At 47.3% G+C, this 17,628-nt stretch overlaps 5 protein-coding genes across 6 annotated transcripts; 2 read left to right on the forward strand and 3 right to left on the reverse strand.

Moving 5' to 3' along the window:
- Positions 1-77: 77 nt before the first annotated feature.
- LOC120687206 (mitochondrial amidoxime reducing component 2-like) lies at positions 78-3,290 on the forward strand. Its single transcript, XM_039969202.1, has 8 exons — positions 78-349; positions 450-599; positions 1,044-1,220; positions 1,360-1,448; positions 1,548-1,612; positions 1,773-1,875; positions 2,612-2,725; positions 2,812-3,290. The coding sequence occupies exons 1-8, from the start codon at positions 202-204 to the stop codon at positions 2,938-2,940; spliced, it is 975 nt and encodes a 324-aa protein (XP_039825136.1). The 5' UTR covers positions 78-201; the 3' UTR covers positions 2,941-3,290.
- Positions 3,291-4,326: 1,036 nt separating this feature from the next.
- On the forward strand, positions 4,327-6,758 carry LOC120687216 (mitochondrial amidoxime reducing component 2-like). The gene is made up of 8 exons (XM_039969211.1): positions 4,327-4,552; positions 4,627-4,776; positions 5,106-5,282; positions 5,381-5,469; positions 5,578-5,642; positions 5,773-5,875; positions 6,223-6,333; positions 6,436-6,758. The coding sequence occupies exons 1-8, from the start codon at positions 4,408-4,410 to the stop codon at positions 6,562-6,564; spliced, it is 969 nt and encodes a 322-aa protein (XP_039825145.1). The 5' UTR covers positions 4,327-4,407; the 3' UTR covers positions 6,565-6,758.
- LOC120687154 (extensin-like) lies at positions 6,717-9,271 on the reverse strand. 2 transcript variants are annotated; one of them, XM_039969160.1, is made up of 4 exons: positions 8,793-9,271; positions 8,076-8,479; positions 7,181-8,027; positions 6,717-7,044 (listed from the first exon to the last, which is right to left on the reverse strand). In XM_039969160.1, the coding sequence occupies exons 1-4, from the start codon at positions 8,872-8,874 to the stop codon at positions 7,013-7,015; spliced, it is 1,365 nt and encodes a 454-aa protein (XP_039825094.1). In that variant the 5' UTR covers positions 8,875-9,271; the 3' UTR covers positions 6,717-7,012. The 2 variants fall into 2 exon arrangements, with proteins under 2 accessions (XP_039825094.1, XP_039825093.1); XM_039969159.1 differs by having other exon boundaries at positions 7,181-8,479; positions 8,793-9,269.
- Positions 9,272-9,531: 260 nt separating this feature from the next.
- Positions 9,532-13,912, reverse strand: LOC120687177 (protein SUPPRESSOR OF FRI 4-like). The gene is made up of 7 exons (XM_039969168.1): positions 13,524-13,912; positions 12,789-12,886; positions 12,257-12,377; positions 11,738-12,135; positions 11,245-11,360; positions 11,088-11,141; positions 9,532-9,978 (listed from the first exon to the last, which is right to left on the reverse strand). The coding sequence occupies exons 1-7, from the start codon at positions 13,712-13,714 to the stop codon at positions 9,907-9,909; spliced, it is 1,050 nt and encodes a 349-aa protein (XP_039825102.1). The 5' UTR covers positions 13,715-13,912; the 3' UTR covers positions 9,532-9,906.
- A 1,549-nt stretch (positions 13,913-15,461) lies between these two features.
- On the reverse strand, positions 15,462-17,378 carry LOC120687269 (protein CURVATURE THYLAKOID 1B, chloroplastic-like). The gene is made up of 6 exons (XM_039969259.1): positions 17,127-17,378; positions 16,907-17,004; positions 16,732-16,818; positions 16,567-16,629; positions 16,425-16,462; positions 15,462-15,865 (listed from the first exon to the last, which is right to left on the reverse strand). The coding sequence occupies exons 1-6, from the start codon at positions 17,221-17,223 to the stop codon at positions 15,805-15,807; spliced, it is 444 nt and encodes a 147-aa protein (XP_039825193.1). The 5' UTR covers positions 17,224-17,378; the 3' UTR covers positions 15,462-15,804.
- Between the last annotated feature and the right edge of the window lie 250 nt (positions 17,379-17,628).

Raw genomic sequence — 17,628 nt, forward strand, 5'->3', positions numbered from 1 at the left:
GGCCACCACACATTCCAACAGAACAGGGCAAACGGATGAGGCAGACTGTCATCTACTGTGTGGGGGAACTGCCATCGTGAAATGGGCTCAGATTTTTTTTTTTGAAAGAAATGGGCTCAGATTTACCCTGTGCCGCTACCTGCAAGCTGACCTGCAGTACTCTGCTCTGCTGCGCCCGCCTTGCCTGCCCCAGCCGACCCAATGGAGAAGGCTGCCTCATTCCTCTCCTCGCTCCTCGCCGGCGGCGGCGATGCCAGGGCGCCGGCTGCCACGGTAACGTCCGTCCTCGTGTACCCCATCAAGTCCTGCAGAGGCATCTCCGTGCCCCAGGCCCCCATCACCGCCACTGGTACCTTGCCTCCGCTAGCTGCTGCGTCCTCTTCCGATCCTTGACTCGCTCGAGAAAGAAGACGCCTGCTTTCTCTCACTCCGCATTGATCCTGGCGCAGGGTTCCGGTGGGATCGGCAGTGGATGCTCGTCAACTCCAAGGGGCGAGGCTGCACCCAGAGGGTGGAGCCCAAGCTCGCGCTCATCCAGGTGGAGTTGCCGCCGGAGGCCTTCGCCGAGGACTGGCAGCCCACGCCCGAGGACCACATGGGTATGGGGTCGCTGCTCAATTTCTCAGTTCTCTGATTCTCTTCATGAACCCTCCACAAGACAATAGCTACCGGTACAGTGACAAGTGCCTGTTGATTTGCTGTCGTGGAATGTAACTGCGTATTCCCTGCTAACCACAACAAAGTCAACAACAAATTGATAAGGTAAAAGAGAAGTCAACTGCACAGCGAAACGGCACAGCATAACTAATTGTACAATCTTTACTACAAGAAATTGAAACACATGTGCACAAAATGAGAACTGGAACTACGGCTAGTTTTACTTGATCTATCCTGTTAACCTTCTAGCATTGCAAGCACACCTCTTGCTTCCAGTTGATTGGCTGTTATATTGTTATTCAATAGGCGGTAGCCGTTTTATTTTCATTTACATAGGACAGAAATCCTAAAGTTGCCATTTTTATTCAACCCACTACATGCTGCAGTTGTCAGAGCTCCTGGAATGGAACCATTGAAGATCCCTCTTGCTTCAGAATGCGCCACAATCTATGATGTATCTGTTTGGGAGTGGTCTGGCTCTGCTTATGATGAAGGACCTGAAGCAGCCGAATGGTTTTCCACTTTCCTTGGGAACCCAACTCGACTGGTGCGCTTTAAAGAAGGTGCAAACTGTTGTTTCCAGCAAACCTTTCCACTTGCCTGAAAATCATTTTGCTAGATAACATTTTTTTTGAAATTCTAGATGAGATCTTCTATGCTACTTATGGATATTTTTATTTTTTTTCTATATTTTTTTAACAGAGTCGGAAACTAGACTAACCGACCCTGACTACGCACGAGGTTATAGAGTTACGTTTTCTGATGGCTACCCTTTTCTGATAACCTCCCAGGTGTTGTTCTTCATTCTATTTTGTAGTTTCCGGATGAAAAACTATCTGCAAATGTTGCTAAAACAAAAACTTTACCTCACAATGCAAGTTTATTTTCAGGGTTCACTGGATGCGCTAAATGAGAAACTCGAAGATCCTGTACCAATTAACCGCTTCAGACCAAAGTGAGCTACGCATATTGCGCGATTGTATTTTCTGAATAACTTCTTTATGGATAATTGGTGTGGTTGATAACTATAACAGTTACTTTATAGAGCATTGACCTATCAATTTTGTAATTCCCGTGCTTGCTTTAATTCTTATTAAATTAATTTCTTTTGACAGTATTTTAGTGGAGGGATGCCACCCATATGCAGAGGATCTATGGAAAACAATAAAGATAAATAAGCTAACATTTGGAGGTGTGAAGTTATGCGGCCGTTGCAAGGTAAAAACACTTTTTTTCAAATAAATCCACATACATATTTCATTGATCAAAATGAAGGCTGTAAAAAGCACTGTTATCCCAAACATCCCTGGCATACCACGGTGGAGTTCACGTCAACGTAAATGTACTCTAGATGCGAAGATAATTATGAAATGCCTATCTGAAAGGAAACATGGTTGTTAATAGGAAGTTCAATGTCTCAACAAGCTTGTTGTGTGATTGGAGATCTACTAAATTGTTACTCTGTAAATTATCCCTTTTTTCTTTTCTTTTCTTTTTCTTCTTTGCATTGTATAAAATCAGCGACGATACTATGGTCCTAGGTTGTAGCTTCAAACTTTTTATTTACTGCATGGTTACATCATCTATTGAATTATGTGATAATGTAAGTAAGTTGATAGATAATAATTGTTAGTTCTGCCCTTATGAGGTAATCTTTTTAAAATTTTCATATAATTCATGCTGACTACAATTTCCTGGAACACTTCCTCTGTTCTGCTGGCTGCTCCAGCACTAGCCAACAGTATTTTTCTCTCACACCAAACAGCATAGGCACCAGCCACCAGCCAGCCAGCAGTAATTTTCTCTCACAATAAATCAGCAGCAGCCACCAGCCACAGCCAGCCGAACATAATGTAACCAATAAGTTCAGTACTACAATGTGCATTGTTTACATAGGCAAGCCAATTATATAAATAAGACTTATACTTTATTCATTCTGTGCTGGCTGATTCAGGTGCCTACAATCAATCAAGACACTGGAATACCTAGCCCTACTGAACCAACTGAAACGCTGCAGAAATATCGGTCCGGAGAAGTGCTGCTTCCAAGCCACAAAAATAAACGTCAGGTGATTTGTCACTCCACCATGCTCATCAAATAGGTTAACAATGGCCTAAATCATTGAACATCAGTGGTTTCGATCGTTTCCCGTAGGTGTACTTTGGGCAAAATGCAGTCTGCAAGGAATCCCTGTCAGCTAATGGCGAAGGAAGGATCATCAAGGTTGGCGATCCTGTTTATGTCACGAAGTCGTTCTCTTCATCTGGTCAAGTGCCAGCCTGAGTGACTGAATCAAGACTACGTAACAGCCACTTCTACCTAGGGGTGGTAATGGACTATGGCCCTAGTGATTACTTCACAGTTCAGTCCTTAATTTTTTTAACTCAAAATTATATAAGGTTGGAGCCTGGCTTTTTTTAGGACCTGACTCTTAGACTATCTGGATCAAATTTGACGGTCCATTACCACCCTACTCTGTCCCCTGAATCGAAGAACATAATGTATATATTTACATAAAGTATATGATCCAAACATTTGTACAAATCCCACTAATTTGGATCGCGGTTATTAATCGTGATCCGAATTGGAGGGTTATTATATGTAAATTGTTATACGGTCCCTCCTTTCCGGCAGATGCCCTCGGCCCCTTCTGCTCCGGCGACGGCCACTTCGTCGCCCCAAGTAGCCTCCGGTTCTCCGCTATCCAATTCCGTATCGGATATCCATCGCCGCGTCCCTCCTATCCATTCTCGGCGGGCCGTCAGGCTTGTGCCTAGTGGTTCTGATTTGTACCCATTCCGTCTTGATTCACGCATGGATGAAAACTCACAAAGGAGATCGATGGTCACCGGATGTGGACGGCGGCGCAGTGACGTGTCACAGCGAAAGCGACAGGGAAGGTCAGCTCCGCCGTTTACATGGTGCGGGCTCCACGCTACCGCCACCGGGAAATCATCACGAGGGCGGCCACCGGGAAATCATCACGAGGGCGGCCACCGGTGACACTCACCGCACGATTCTCTTTAGATTACCCAGCCTTACTTAATTGCTAAACCTATCTCGATTGGGCCAGTTTATCTACTCTTTTTTTCATAGGAAAAGATGAGTTTTCTTTGTTTTTGTCTAGGCGAGAGCTAAACAATTGCCGCCGTGCCATCGTGCTGCTGAGGTTTGGACGCATCTGCAGGCAGAGGTGCTGCACGAGACGGCACCGAGCCAAGAATCTGCTCCTGCTCCATCTCCATCTCGCATTTAAGCCACCATTCACCTCACTACTCTGTACAGTCCACAAGCACCACGTCCACGTGCCTGTTAGATATATATAGGATCACTAGCTCAAGAATAGAACCACAAAATAGATTAGAGATCATAGAACAAACACACCTTAAGTCTGTTGGGATGCCATCTTTGGACTTAGAGATGGCTTGTAGAGCTTTCTGTCGATGGATGGGTTGTCCTTCCCAGAGTTCCTTTGCGGTAACTATTGGTGGACAGCTTAGGGTAGAGAAAGTCAGTAAAAAATTAGACTACCCTTTCATAAGAACCTCGCATTTATTTATATACAAAGCACCACGGGGGACAGCATATTTTGGGGTCTTCTAGGTCCCTCCAACAAAGGGCACAAGTCCAAATTGGACTTGTTCTTTGACAGCTACTAATCACAGCTGTTACTATGCTTATTGCTGACATGATACCCAACAGTGCCATCTTCCTTCTTCCAGCCTACCGGGGCGGGCGACAAGCCAGGCCATGGAGAAGGCCGCCTCCTTCCTCTCCTCCCTCCTCGGCGGCGGCGGCGATGGGGAGCCGGCGGCGACGGTGAAGTCCATCCTGATATACCCAATCAAGTCCTGCAGGGGCATCGCCGTGCCCCAGGCCCCCATCACCTCCACTGGTATGCGGCCTCTGCGCTCTGCTAATGCTAGCTGAGATGTTGTAATCTAATCTGGTGGTGCGGCTGCTGCGCAGGGTTCCGGTGGGATCGGCAGTGGTTGGTGGTGAACGCCAAGGGGCGAGCCTACACCCAACGAGTGGAGCCCAAGCTCGCGCTCGTCCAGGTGGAGCTGCCGCCGGAGGCCTTCGCCGAGGACTGGCAACCCACGGCCGACGACCACATGGGTATTCTTCTTCAGACTCATTTATCTGATTCCCTGGTACAATAGCACTGCAATGCCCCAACTGCTGGTAGCCTGGTGCCTGTTACTCAGCTTGCTAGCGGGCGATGGAACTAATTGCAGGAACAACCTTAATCCATTCTGATCAATCTACAATTGCTAGCAATTACTCTGTACGGAAAAAAGAAAGAAAGAGGCCAAAAGTATATCAGTTCATGAACATGCCATGTTCCGTCTCAGATATGCACAATTTCCCGTTAGCATTCCATATTCAGTTTCAAAGGAGACCCCTAAAGACACAATTTTTTATTCACACTTCTCCACATCTTGCAGTAATCAGAGCACCCGGAATGGAACCGTTGAAGATCCCTCTTGCTGCGGAACACGCCACAATCGATGATGTCTCTGTGTGGGAGTGGTCTGGCTCTGCGTACAATGAAGGAGCCGAAGCGGCTGAATGGTTCTCCACTTACTTTGAGAAGCCAAGTCGACTGGTGCGCTTCAAAGAAGGTACCAACCTTGACGTTTCCCTGGAGTAGGTCTGCTCTCGGTTGGAGGATCTTCTCTGTTACTTATGGACAATGCTTGTTCTGCTTCATTTTCGACAGCGTCAGAAACTAGACCGACCGATCCTGATTATGCCCAAGGTTACAAGATCATGTTTACAGATTGTTTCCCGTTTCTGATAGCCTCTCAGGTAGAGTTCATGAGTTCATACTTCTATTCAGTTTCGAGTTAAGTGTCCTGTACGAATGTTGCCAAACACAAACTTGCAGTTCATAAAGCCTGTTTAGTTGGGTTGCAGGGCTCACTGGATGCACTAAATGAGATTCTTAAAGAACCTATACCAATGAACCGCTTCAGACCAAAGTGAGCATCACGCTTTCACTTGTAGTTTTGTTTTCTGAATAGATTGTTTTTAATTGGGTTATCCTATTACGATTGATAGCTAGCTGGTTACTAACTGCGTACTTACCTTACTAAGCTGATTTTTTGCCAGTATTTTAGTGGATGGATGCCAACCATATTCAGAGGATCTGTGGAAAACCATAAAGATAAACAACCTAACATTTCAAGGTGTGAAGTTATGCAACCGTTGCAAGGTAATACGCTGTCACTAATATTCTTCTAGCTTTGAAATTGATTATGCAGTTTATGTCTGGAAGGGACATGATAACTGATGAAAAAAAAATCAGTGGTCCGACAAGCTTGGCCTTACGGTCTAGGCTGTATTTATCCTGCCAGTCAATTTATCCTAGCTCTAGGCTGTAGTATGGTTATAGTTGATTTATCTGTAGATTCCAAATAATAATATAACATAATGATGGTTTTCATGTTACATAGAAACTGACAAATTGGATATTCTGATAGTCTGATGGCACCTTTTATTTCAGCAAGCCAATATATACGAAAATCTCTGTTGCCTAATTATTGTTGTCGACTAATTCAGGTACCAACCATTAATCAAGACAATGGAATATCTGGCACCGAACCAACTGAAACTTTACAGACATTTCGGTCTGACAAAGTGCTGCGTCCAAGCCACAAAAATAAACGGCAGGTAGTTATCTCATGCAGCTCATTTTATATGTTTGGACCGTTAAGAAGTTTACTTCAACATCCTCGGGACCACTGAGAACTGAACATTGTAATATTTCTCTAGGTGTACTTTGGTCAGAATTTAGTCTGCAAGGAATCTCTATCAGGAAACAACAAAGGAAAGATCATCAAGGTTGGCGATCCAGTTTATGTTCAGCAGGCATTCACTTCTTCTAATGAAGCCCCAGCCTGAATCAGGGCTTTTCAGTTTCCCATGTGCAATGGACTATAGTAGCATTTAAACCAAGTTGTCAACAAAACAAGAGAAATGCATTTGTCATGTGCATTGTGCTCAGATTAAAGAAACAGCAGGCTGTTAAGACTATTGGATGATGCAATAAAACATTTCCACTGCACACTACTCATGAATTAGATGTGCCTTCATCAGAGACTTATTTACCACTATGAAATTACATTCCTTATTCAGGATAATACAAAACAATAAGAAGTGTGTACCAAAAAGAGGGGAAAAGGAGTTAGAAACTTTCTAAATAGGATGGGTGGAGTCTTGTACCCTATACAAAATCAGTGATCCACTGCAACTGCCCTCACAATCATTAGAACAGCATGTACCTCTTGTTCCTCTAATCTTCAGAAAATGTTGCTTAGGGGTCCAGTTCCCAAAGGACCCTGTGACGGGATCACATCAAAATGTAATGGCAGCCATCGTAGCCTGAAAAAGAAAAGGAAAAGCATACAAGGTTAGATTACATGCCCTGAGCTGAAGAAACTGTTGCTGAATTCTGCAACGTTTGTGCAATGTGCATTGTTGGTTTCTGCTACTGAAAATACATATGGAGATGGCTTACTTGGGTCCTTGGTGATGAGCATGGCGGTGCCGCCGAAGTCGCAGGTGGCGCCGTTGGCCTTGGTGCGCTGCCAGTAGCTGTTGAAGGCGAAGGAGGCGTGCGACACCATGGTGTCCGGCCGGAAGCACAGGCCCGACGGCTGGATGGAGTCGCAGTCCGCGCCCGAGCCGCACGCGTAGTCCATGGCCTGCTGCACGATGGGGCCCGGCACCGACGGCTTCGCCACGCACCACTCCGAGCCCACCGTCCCCGGCGACGGCGTCGGGAACGGGGGCGGGAACACCACCGGCGGCATGAAGCCGCCCCCGCTCCCGGGGGAGGGGACGGCCCCCGGCGGCTCTGGCGCGTTCTCCGGCGGGCTCGGGACGAACCCTGGCGGCTCCGGCGCGAACTCCGGCGGGCTCGGGACGAGCCCGGGCGGTTCCGGCGCGTACTCCGGCGGGCTCGGGATGATCCCTGGCGGATACGGCGCGTAGATTGGCGGGCTCGGCTCGTACGCCGGCGGCTCTGGTGCGTACTCCGGCGGGCTCGGCACGTATGCTGGCGGCTCCGGCGCGTAGTACGCCGGGGGGCTCGGCACGTAGGTGGGTGGCTCCGGCGCGTACTCCGGCGGGCTCGGCACAACGCTCGGTGGGGTCGGTTCGTAGCTAGGTGGGCTTGGGATGATTTCCGGTGGGCTCGGCGATATCTCCGGTGGGCTTGGCGAGATCTCCGGTGGGCTCGGGGAGATCTCCGGTGGGCTTGGCGAGATTTCCGGTGGACTCGGGGAGATCTCCGGTGGACTCGGGTACGGTGCGATCTCCGGCGGGCTGGGCGCAACTTCAGGTGGGCTCGGGTACGGCGCGACCTCCGGCGGGCTGGGCGCAACTTCAGGTGGGCTCGGGTACGGCGCGACCTCCGGTGGTGGACTGGGATACGGCGAGACCTCTGGTGGGCTGGGGGTGACCTCTGGTGGGCTTGGGTAGACGATGGGCGGGAGCGGCGGCGTTTCCGTGGGAGGTGGGCTTGGGCTGATATCTGGTGGGCTTGGGCTGATGTACGGCGGAGGGTAATAGTAGTCCGGCTCCGGCGGCGGCGGGGACGAGTAGACGAAGGCCGGCGCCGGGACGGTGGTCGCCGATGGAGGCGGCGGCGGCGGCGCGCCCGGGGTGAGGCCGCAGTTGGGAGAGCCGGGAGGAGGAGGTTGCCTGAACACGTCGCCGTAGGGAGGCATCACCGGCGTGCTGTAGTAGGGGTCAGAGGAAGAGTGGTGGTGGTGACGCACTCGCAGCTCCTCTGGTCTCAGCATTCTTGCTCCTCCTGTCCAATCAAATTGACAAAGCTCTTGTTAATCATCTGGTAGCAACTCATACTTGTTGTCGTGGCGGAGTCAGTGGGAGGAATTGATGACGGAAGGAAACGTATGGAACGAGCAAGCAAGAAGGAATGATACTGGCAGAATAAATGAATCTTTTGACACTCATGTCATGTCAGAGTACTTGAACAAGATACTAACAAAAACTTGGTTGCTTGAACGATGACCCAAAAATCCTCGTACGCAAAACCCAAATGCAATCTGAATAGTAGGTTGTCATGGAACAAGAAGATGGCCGTCGCATCGCATCACACATACCGCATCGCGCGACGAAGGCGAACGCGACGAGGACGACGAAGAGCAGGCGCAGCGGGCGCAGGCACGCGGGGCTCTCGTCCATGGCGGAAGGATGCGTGTGGCGACCGTGCGAGCCGTAGGTCCGGGGTTGTTATAGCGGCCATGCCCCGGTGAAACAAATAAAGCTGAGCTCGAGAGACAAGAGCCGAAGAGGGCAGTGAAAGGGTCGCCGAGACCGAGCGGTGTGTGAGCTTTTCTGCCAGGAACCAGGCGCACCTCACTGGGGTAGCTGGGGTAAAAGCGCCGCCGTGTACGAGTGAAGCAGCATGGAAATGATTGGATTCGTTGGTGATTTTGAGGTTTCGGATTCGGCTGCCGGCTCGGCCCGTCGCCCTTTTCTCCTTTGGCAATCTTGGCACAGATGCTTGCTTCGTGCCCAGAGAAATGCAGATTGGGAAGGTCTCGCCCTCCCCTTTTCATTTGCTTGGGGATCACTCAAGATAGGCCCCACTCGGTATTGGGCACTGCTTCTACTTGGTATAGTCATGCACACATTTTGTGACTTTGTGAGGTCTCCAGGTCTTGCATCACCTAGAAACATACCTGGAATCATAAAAGAACCAGTTGCACATGACACTCAAAAATAGATGCTATGCCACAATACATACATCAGTTTCCAGCCACTCAGCCAGGTTAAAGCTTAACGGACAAGTAACCAGGGCAGTGGAAAGAAAATTCCATGATTGCACCATCCCTGATATTCTTGGAACAGTTGGAACATGTGTTATTAAAATAGGCAACAACAATTTAGAGTTTGCTTCGCAAACAGCAAAAACCATCAGGTACACATCATTAGGCTACAACCGGGCAGAACTTGACACAATTCATCATCAGATTCCCAGTGAGGTAAAATAAAAATGGACCAAATAACTTCTAAAGACTAAAATCATTTCCTTCAGCTGGAAGGATACAAGAGCAAAAGCTCGACACTGTCCGACAGGTCAGAAACAGCACATTCTTTAACTCCGTTGACTAACTAAATGATCAGGACCCCTGCTGAAAGGTGACACACACACACAGGCAGGGTCCATCGCTGAACTGCAAGGGGTAGTCTACCAAGCAAGGCCCAACTTCTTCATAGGGCCATGCGTCCTGCTAGCCGACTTTCTGATATTCTTCGATCAATTGCTGCATCAACTGAGTTCATCTGGTCATACAAATCACGAAACAAAAAAATTGGTGTTAGATATGGTAGATACCTCAGGAACAAAAGATTCAAGCACCATCTCAGGCTCACTGGCCAAATGAAAGCTGACCTGGAGCAAAACTCTTGCCACATTCTCAACCAAAATTAAGCTACAATAAATGCTACCGTATTGGCAGAACCTCAGCCACCTAGTTTTGCTACAAACCCATATTTGCATGCAGTGAATTGGCAATGAATAAAAATAATGCTTCAATTGAAATTAAATACATACAGATTTGCCAACCGCCCAGGGCTTGGTCGATAACCCTCAGGTCATTATCACAGCACCACGAGATTTGTCAGATTATAGAAAACTTACTATTAGGAAGAACGATGTAAATACCTACTTGGAACTCCTCATGTGCGCGAAATCAGCAGGATATAGGTGATCAATCAAATGAACACGGCGGAGACATTGTGAAAATGTAAAAAGGTAGCATAGAACACCAATCATCTCAGACTAACATATGCTATGACCGGATGAGCCTATTTCATATTCCCCACAGAACATTCAAGAATAACATGCCCTTGTGACTGTAAGTTCACAACTGAGTATGTAAACTGAGAATCCTAGTTTAATTTTCCATGTGCCAAAAATTAAGTGAAAATGAAAGTGGCAGTTCTATCCATGGAACAAATAAGAATTGGCTGTAAACTGAGATACTATTTAAATTTTCCATTTAAGTCAGGCACAAAAGAAATGTATGTATAACCAAATGTACCTGTTGTGTCCATAGCATCACCAAGGAAAACAAAAGGACAAGCTCGTATTCGTATATACATGTCAGAGTAGTGAAACCTTCCAAGATGTTCACTCCTTAAACACAAGCGCATTTATGCATGGTTAATAATGCCAGCCTGATATTAACAGTTATCATACCACCCTACAATGAATTGCCTAGATGACAACAGCACCAAAAAAGATACAAATACCATGCATACACTTCACACATAAGAAATGGTTGAAAGCATCAAAACATCATGTCTCTATCACTCAATGCAGAACTGCAGTGAACTTTAGTATGAGAAACTAAAATAATAATAGTTTAAACATAAAATACACAACTTACCTGGCTAGTTTCATCATGCACCTGATACTTGGGCAACGACAATCTTCTTTCCTCCTACAGAAGTCAACAAACAATTATTGACATTTTCAATTCATATTGCCATAATGCACCAGAAGCACAAGTAATATAAAAGAAGAGATAAAGAGTAGAAGCATACCATTGACATTGCTTCATCATCCCACACCAGATAGACCTCATTTGTAGCTGGCTGGGTACTAGACGCTTTGTTATTGGATACTGCAGGTGAAGATCCAACTGCTGGACCACCAGTGCCTGGAACAGGGGGAAGCACATGTAAGTTCATTGAGAGTATACCTTGCATCATGGGCAAAAACACATATAACAGATAACAAGCATCATTCACCTGAGTCCCATCATGACAATATATTGAAGTTATAAAAATATAAAAAGGGCAATATACAGAACATTTCCTATCAAACTAGTTTCTCTTTCAGGATAACAAAAATAAAAGCATTTTAAGATGTGATAATAACAGTTATCTGTCTACACACGTCTTTGATTTCGTCTACACAAATTCAACAGTGCGCGTGCTGAAGCCAACCATTTCCCACAAGAAATGAAGACATAGGCATATAGCACACTGCACTACTGCACCATTGGAAAAAAAAAGGGTTTAAAGATTAACTTACCTTGGTTATTGGCTCCATATCCAACTGCTGCAGGAGAGCTTGCCGGGATGGTTCCAGGTGCAACAGATGCTACAAATGGGGAACTTGCAGCTCCATTGACAACGGAAGTGTTAACAGGAAACAAAGGCTGGGAATCCTGAGGGGCAACAGGTGAAGGTACTCCTGGAGGAGCCATAGGAAACGATGTCTGAAGTATATTAGCAGGTGCTGATGTCATAGGAGTAGGCACATTCTGAATAGGAAATAATGGCTGTTGTGGTGGCAGCCCAGCAACTACTGGAGCAACTGAAACTTGTGGTTGTTGTGGGTATGCTACTTGTTGTGGATACCAAGCTTGTGCTGGTGGAGTAGGCCAAATCGGAGGTCGGGCCATTAAAGGATTCAGTGCAGGATTATAGCTGCCAGCAATGTGAAAGATTTAGAAAATTTCCAAAATGAGTGCTCATAATGATTACATACGGGATGGCGAACAGAAATATTAAATTGTTGCAATCAGACAGAAGGAAGCGGAGAACTTACATTGGAGGTGCTACACCATAAGGTGGCCGTGGAGGAAATGCCATGCCTAGATTATTAGGCATAATAACAGGCCTTACCTGCGGCACTTCTACTTTGGCTACCTTCGCTGAAGGATCTTCCTCTGCACATGAAACATGTGTCAGGTAACGGGGGAAATTATAGCGTTTTTTTCTGGACAAATGTAAACTAGCGAGTTCAGCTCTTAAAGTCAATTTATTTCCTGTGCATTGATATTTTCATTCGATTTTCCTCTATGGCTCTATGTGAGCGGTGAGCCTTGTATGCTTGTTAAGAGTATTAAAGAAACCTACAGTATCTAGTGCTTTCCTAGAGAGAAGACAACAAAAGGAGTATTCAAGAAACTCATGATATATAGTGTTAGTGAGAAGACGACAAAACGACTGCTACTATCAAAAACAAGAAACTACACAGACAGTGCCCTTGAGCCCTTCTAAATTCATCACAGTTTTCAGCACTCCCCAGTGATCCATAAAACATAGGGGGACATAATACAGTAGAGAAACCGTCATACCTTCTCCATAGTGAGCAGCCAATACATGTGCAGGGATTCCTTGCATTCCAAAGATCTCAATATCCGTTGACTCCCTATCAGGCTTCGCATTAGGAACCCTGCAGCCAAAAACGGTTTGACATATCCGATTATCCGTAAGTAACGATTGGAGTTGTTAATAGTGCACAGAGTTGTATTTGGAAAAAAAAAACTGCACTTTTGCGGGAGTAACAGATAAAGGACTTATTGCTAATAAACTCAAGTGATGTTTGTAAATGCCGACAAGCCCGAATCAAGTACGACAGACATTAATAAAACAAGCAAAGCGCCAAGCTACCTGCCTATGCTCATAACAACTCCCAACACAAGCTTATCATCCAGAACCGCACTTATAACAACACCGGACTTCATCCAGAACCACACTTATAACAAGAGGGGTTGTCGACGAGGATTTAATTTCGAAACACTATGAACAAATTTTGAAAGGAAGACTAGAAAATTCTGGATGCACAGACATAAGGATGTTTTCCAAAATTCGACCCTTAACAGTTGTGTCAATCAGGCGGCGCACGTGCAATCCCACCGAATACGCCGTGCAATAGCAAGGGGCCAGCAACAGATCAAATCAAGCGGGGGCAAAGCGCCGGCGGCAATCAGCGGAGCCGAGCCCCCAATCCAGCTAGCCGCGCCGGATCGAGGCGGGCGCGGATCGAGGAGGGAGGGGGGAGGAGCGGGAGGGGGAGGGCGTGTTCTCACTTGGTGACGGACTCCTTGTGGACCTGGAGGACGTGTATGGCCATGCCGGAGGCGGTGGAGAGCTTCTTGTGGCAGACGTGGCACTTGAAGTGCTTGGCCTTCTGGTGCTGGACGAGGATCTTCTCGTCGTCGAACTCGCGGTCGCAGTAGTAGCAGAAGACCTTCTCCACGCGCTTCTTCTTCTTTCCCATCGGCGCCCCCGCTGCTCCTCCCCCTGACGCCGCCGCTCTCTCCTTCCCTCCTCTACGGCGGGGGCGGGGCCGAGGCTAGGGTTTCGGCGGGGCCGGGGGGCGGGGCAGCGAGCGGGGGGAGGGAGGGAGAAGAAGGCGCCGCGGGCGAAGACGTCACGCGGCTGTCGTCTCGTGCGGGTTCGGGGGGCTTGGTCGGTCGGTGCGGGATTTTGAGGGGGCTCCTTGCAAATATAACACCGCGGTGCCCGTGTGTGTGCGTGCTGGTGGTGATCGGTTTCGGGCTCTGACCGACGTGTGGGCTTCGCTGTTTTAAGCCTTGGCCCTCCTACCCGTGTTGCGTTGCAATCGGGCGGGCTGCGGTATGTTCTGGGCTCTTTCTTTCTAACCGACCATCTTGGCCCATTTCATTGGGCATCGGCGCGCCCGTAGCTGCAAATGTTCTGAAATAATTGCTTTACTACCGGTCAATAACAATTGCTGAAATATTTTTTTTATTGCTGAAACAATTATTATTGTTCGAGCAACAAAAAAATTATTCCGGAACAAAAAGTTGTTCTAGCAACAAAACACAAATAAAGCCGGTTTGTTGGGTCAATTTTATGCTCAAAACACAGAATCCCGAAGAGTGGAAGGGCGCGTTTGGTTGTTAGACTAAGTGTAGTCTGGCTAGGATTCTAAGCTAGGCTAGCTCAAGCCAAGATAATCTTGTGCAATAGGGTATGTTTGGTTGGCTTCATTGGATAAGCTTGGGAGCAGCTCCCCCAAGCTTGAAGCACGAAGATGGAGTATTAGATATGTGCTGTCTGCGTTAACTGAAATTCTGTCGGCAACATCCACATGAATGGGCTTCATAACTTGCAAACCTTTCAGCTACAAAAGCTCCGCAGGCCCAAAGGCGATCTGCAAACATGAATGCAGGCTTTGGTTCGCGCTACCACATCTAGTGTTACAAGAGAATCTTATATGCATGAAGTACTAAATAAAGTTTATTTGCAAAACTTTTCATAGATGAGTGCAACTTTGCGCGACGAATCTAATGAGCCTGATTAATCCATTATTAGCTACAGTAATGCTACAGTAACCATCTTCTGCTCATGTGGTCAAAGACCTCATTAGATTCATCTCGCGAAGTAGCGCAGAGATTGTGGAATTAGTTTTATAAACTGCTTTTATTTAAAACCACTAATTGGTGGTCAAAGTTTGCTACAGTAACCTAGCGCTACTTAACCAAACAGGGCCCGGAATCAACTCCGCTGTGCTTGGGGAGTTGGGGGGCCAGGTTGAATCCATCTGAGTAGTTATTTTGCATTTATTAATTAAACACATGACAGCAGAAAAGTTAATCGTTCTTGAGGTACAAACGGATGATGGATCACCAATCGTCATTTCTTAAGGTCGACATGAAAGCAGCCACAAAAGGCAGCAGAGAGCCAGGGACAGAAAGAGAAGGGGAAGATATAGGAGAGGATAGATCATAACCAAGGGCAGAAAACGTACATAACACGTTCCGTCTACAAGGCACACTAGGAAACCTTCAGGACTTGTAGTTTGTATATATGTACAATAAAAGCTGATCAATGAGTAGTGAGAACATTGTAGGATTGGATAATTTGTATTCTCTTGTTTTTCAATTAGCTGGTGGTCGCCTTTGACGAGTCTTCAGCTGAAGTTCAGTTTCTAGCCATATTGTCTCCCATGAAAGAAAGAAAGAAAAAGTAATGCTCTTTCTTGAGAGAAGATATATCAATGCTGGTGCAAAAACATTCAGCCAAAAGATTATAACTCTGCATTGTTTAAAAAGCAACGAGCCAATCAATGTCCTCTTTAATCCCACACAAATGCTTCAGACTTCAGAATGTGCAGTAGTCTGCAAAGGAACTGGAAATATGTTATAAATATTACAAAATAAGCAAAAAGACTAGCTCATCAGCAGAGGTTTCTCTCTGACTTAGTGACTTAGTCAGAGGACTAGAAACGGTACAGGATCCAGTCTCAAATGTTAGCACTTTCACTTGCATGGCAGCTCAGTGCTTGCAGATGCAATTCTAGCATCTGATTACAGAACGATCCATCTAGTAAATGATGCTTGATCAGCTGCTGCTCCCGGTGATCTCCTTGTAAGTGCTCTTGACCTTGCTGATAAGAGCTTCCCTGTAATTCATCAGCACACAACACTTGATAAGCATTAGAAAATATACCAAACTATAGCTAGTTCCTCTTTTATGCAAGCATAGTAGCAATAATATGGTTCTTCTTTAAAAACAAATACTGTCTTTGCATCAAGAAGATAATTGGTGAGGTACAAGCTCATAGCACAGCAATTTGTATAAGAGACTGAACTCTTTAGAACAATATTCCTAAAGCAGTTTTTAGTAGAATTAAGCATAAAACTGTTATATCATTTGTGTCACGACATAACGTAAAACATATTGTCAACAACTAAGTCCTGGAAAACTAAATTTAGTCCAATTCAAGGCCTGTATCTTTTAGTTGAAGAGTGTACTAGTTCAGAAGATAAGCTATTTGGTAGGTCAAAAAAAGAAACTTAATCATCCCACGGCCGGTTTACTTCCTACTTGTGATTTTTTTTTGTAGGGTTCAGAAAGAGAAAAGGAACAGCAATATGGTCTTGGTAGAAGAAGAAAGGTGGATTACAGAACCAAGTTGTATTGTAACGTAAAAAAAGGATTGCAAGAACAGTGTGTCTCACCTGTCCGGCTGGAAGACGAGGTTGCGGTATGTGAACCACTGCAGCAACACATTCCAGAGATGTTCATAAAAGGCGAGTCCATGTCCATCACTAGTTATAACTCACAACAGAATCTATGCAAGTAGAAATGCTTCGAACTTACCCCAGTATAGCCGATTCCAACAATCTCAAGGACACCGGGCAGGAGAGGAAGCTTCTCGATGGCCTGCGTGCGCAAGAAGAGCATGTTTTCAACTTGACATATTTGCACACAAATGAAGATTGAAGAACAAGCAAGGTAAACATTTAGGTCGTCTTCTCCCTGTACCTTGAGAGCTCCTGCCGCTGTCCAGAGCGCGACGATGGCGGCGACGCCGATGGTGGCCACGGCGTACTTGTCCTCAACTTTGTCCCACTGCCTAGAGACAACGCTCACGGTAACGCACATTGCGCAGCAGCAAATCAAAAGGAAACTAATACGAGGAGGGCGTAGGGATGCCGACCGCGTCCTGGGCAGCCTTGACGATCTCCGGCACGTCCTCCGTCGCGCCCTCGCCGCTGGACGTCGCCCTGACGGCGACGCCTCTCGAGACCTTGGAACCTGCTTGACAGACAGATTATTGATTAAAAAGGACGCTGCTGTAAGCTAGCTGGGAGCTGGCTAACCACCAACGCTTAACCACTAGCATGCGACTGGACCGGCGGTCGAGAAGGTGTTCTCACCGCATTGGGCGACGGCCACGACGACGCCGGCGGGGGCGCGGCCGCGGGGCGGCGCGGCGAGGCCGAGCGGCGCGGCGAAGCGGCAGGCGGTGGCCATGGGGTGGCACGCGGCGGGCGGCTCGTGTGCTCTGGTCGGAGAGGAGCTAGGCGGGAGGTGGGTGGCCTGGGTCGGCGGCGGCGGCTTTGTGTGGGAGACGCGCGGCGGAGGGAGGGACGCGACGCGAGCGCGCGACGGCGACGGCGGGTGGGCGAGTGTGGTGGAGCGGCGGGGGAGCGGATTTTGGGCGGGGCGCGCACCACACGTTGTGGGGTCGGGAATCGCCTTACGGATAGTGTCTGCCAACACTTGACTGTTTCAATGGGGGAGAAACATAGATCCGGTACGAGCGTACAGACTCGATCGGCTAGGAGTGGGACGTCGTCGCTTGCAGCAAGGCTTGTGGTTCAGACCTGCTGCCGGCGGTGAGGTGGTGGTGGTGGATCCCGCCGTCTTCAATGCTCT

This window comes from Panicum virgatum, chromosome 2K (genome assembly GCF_016808335.1).
Source record: "Panicum virgatum strain AP13 chromosome 2K, P.virgatum_v5, whole genome shotgun sequence".
NCBI lineage: Eukaryota > Viridiplantae > Streptophyta > Magnoliopsida > Poales > Poaceae > Panicum > Panicum virgatum.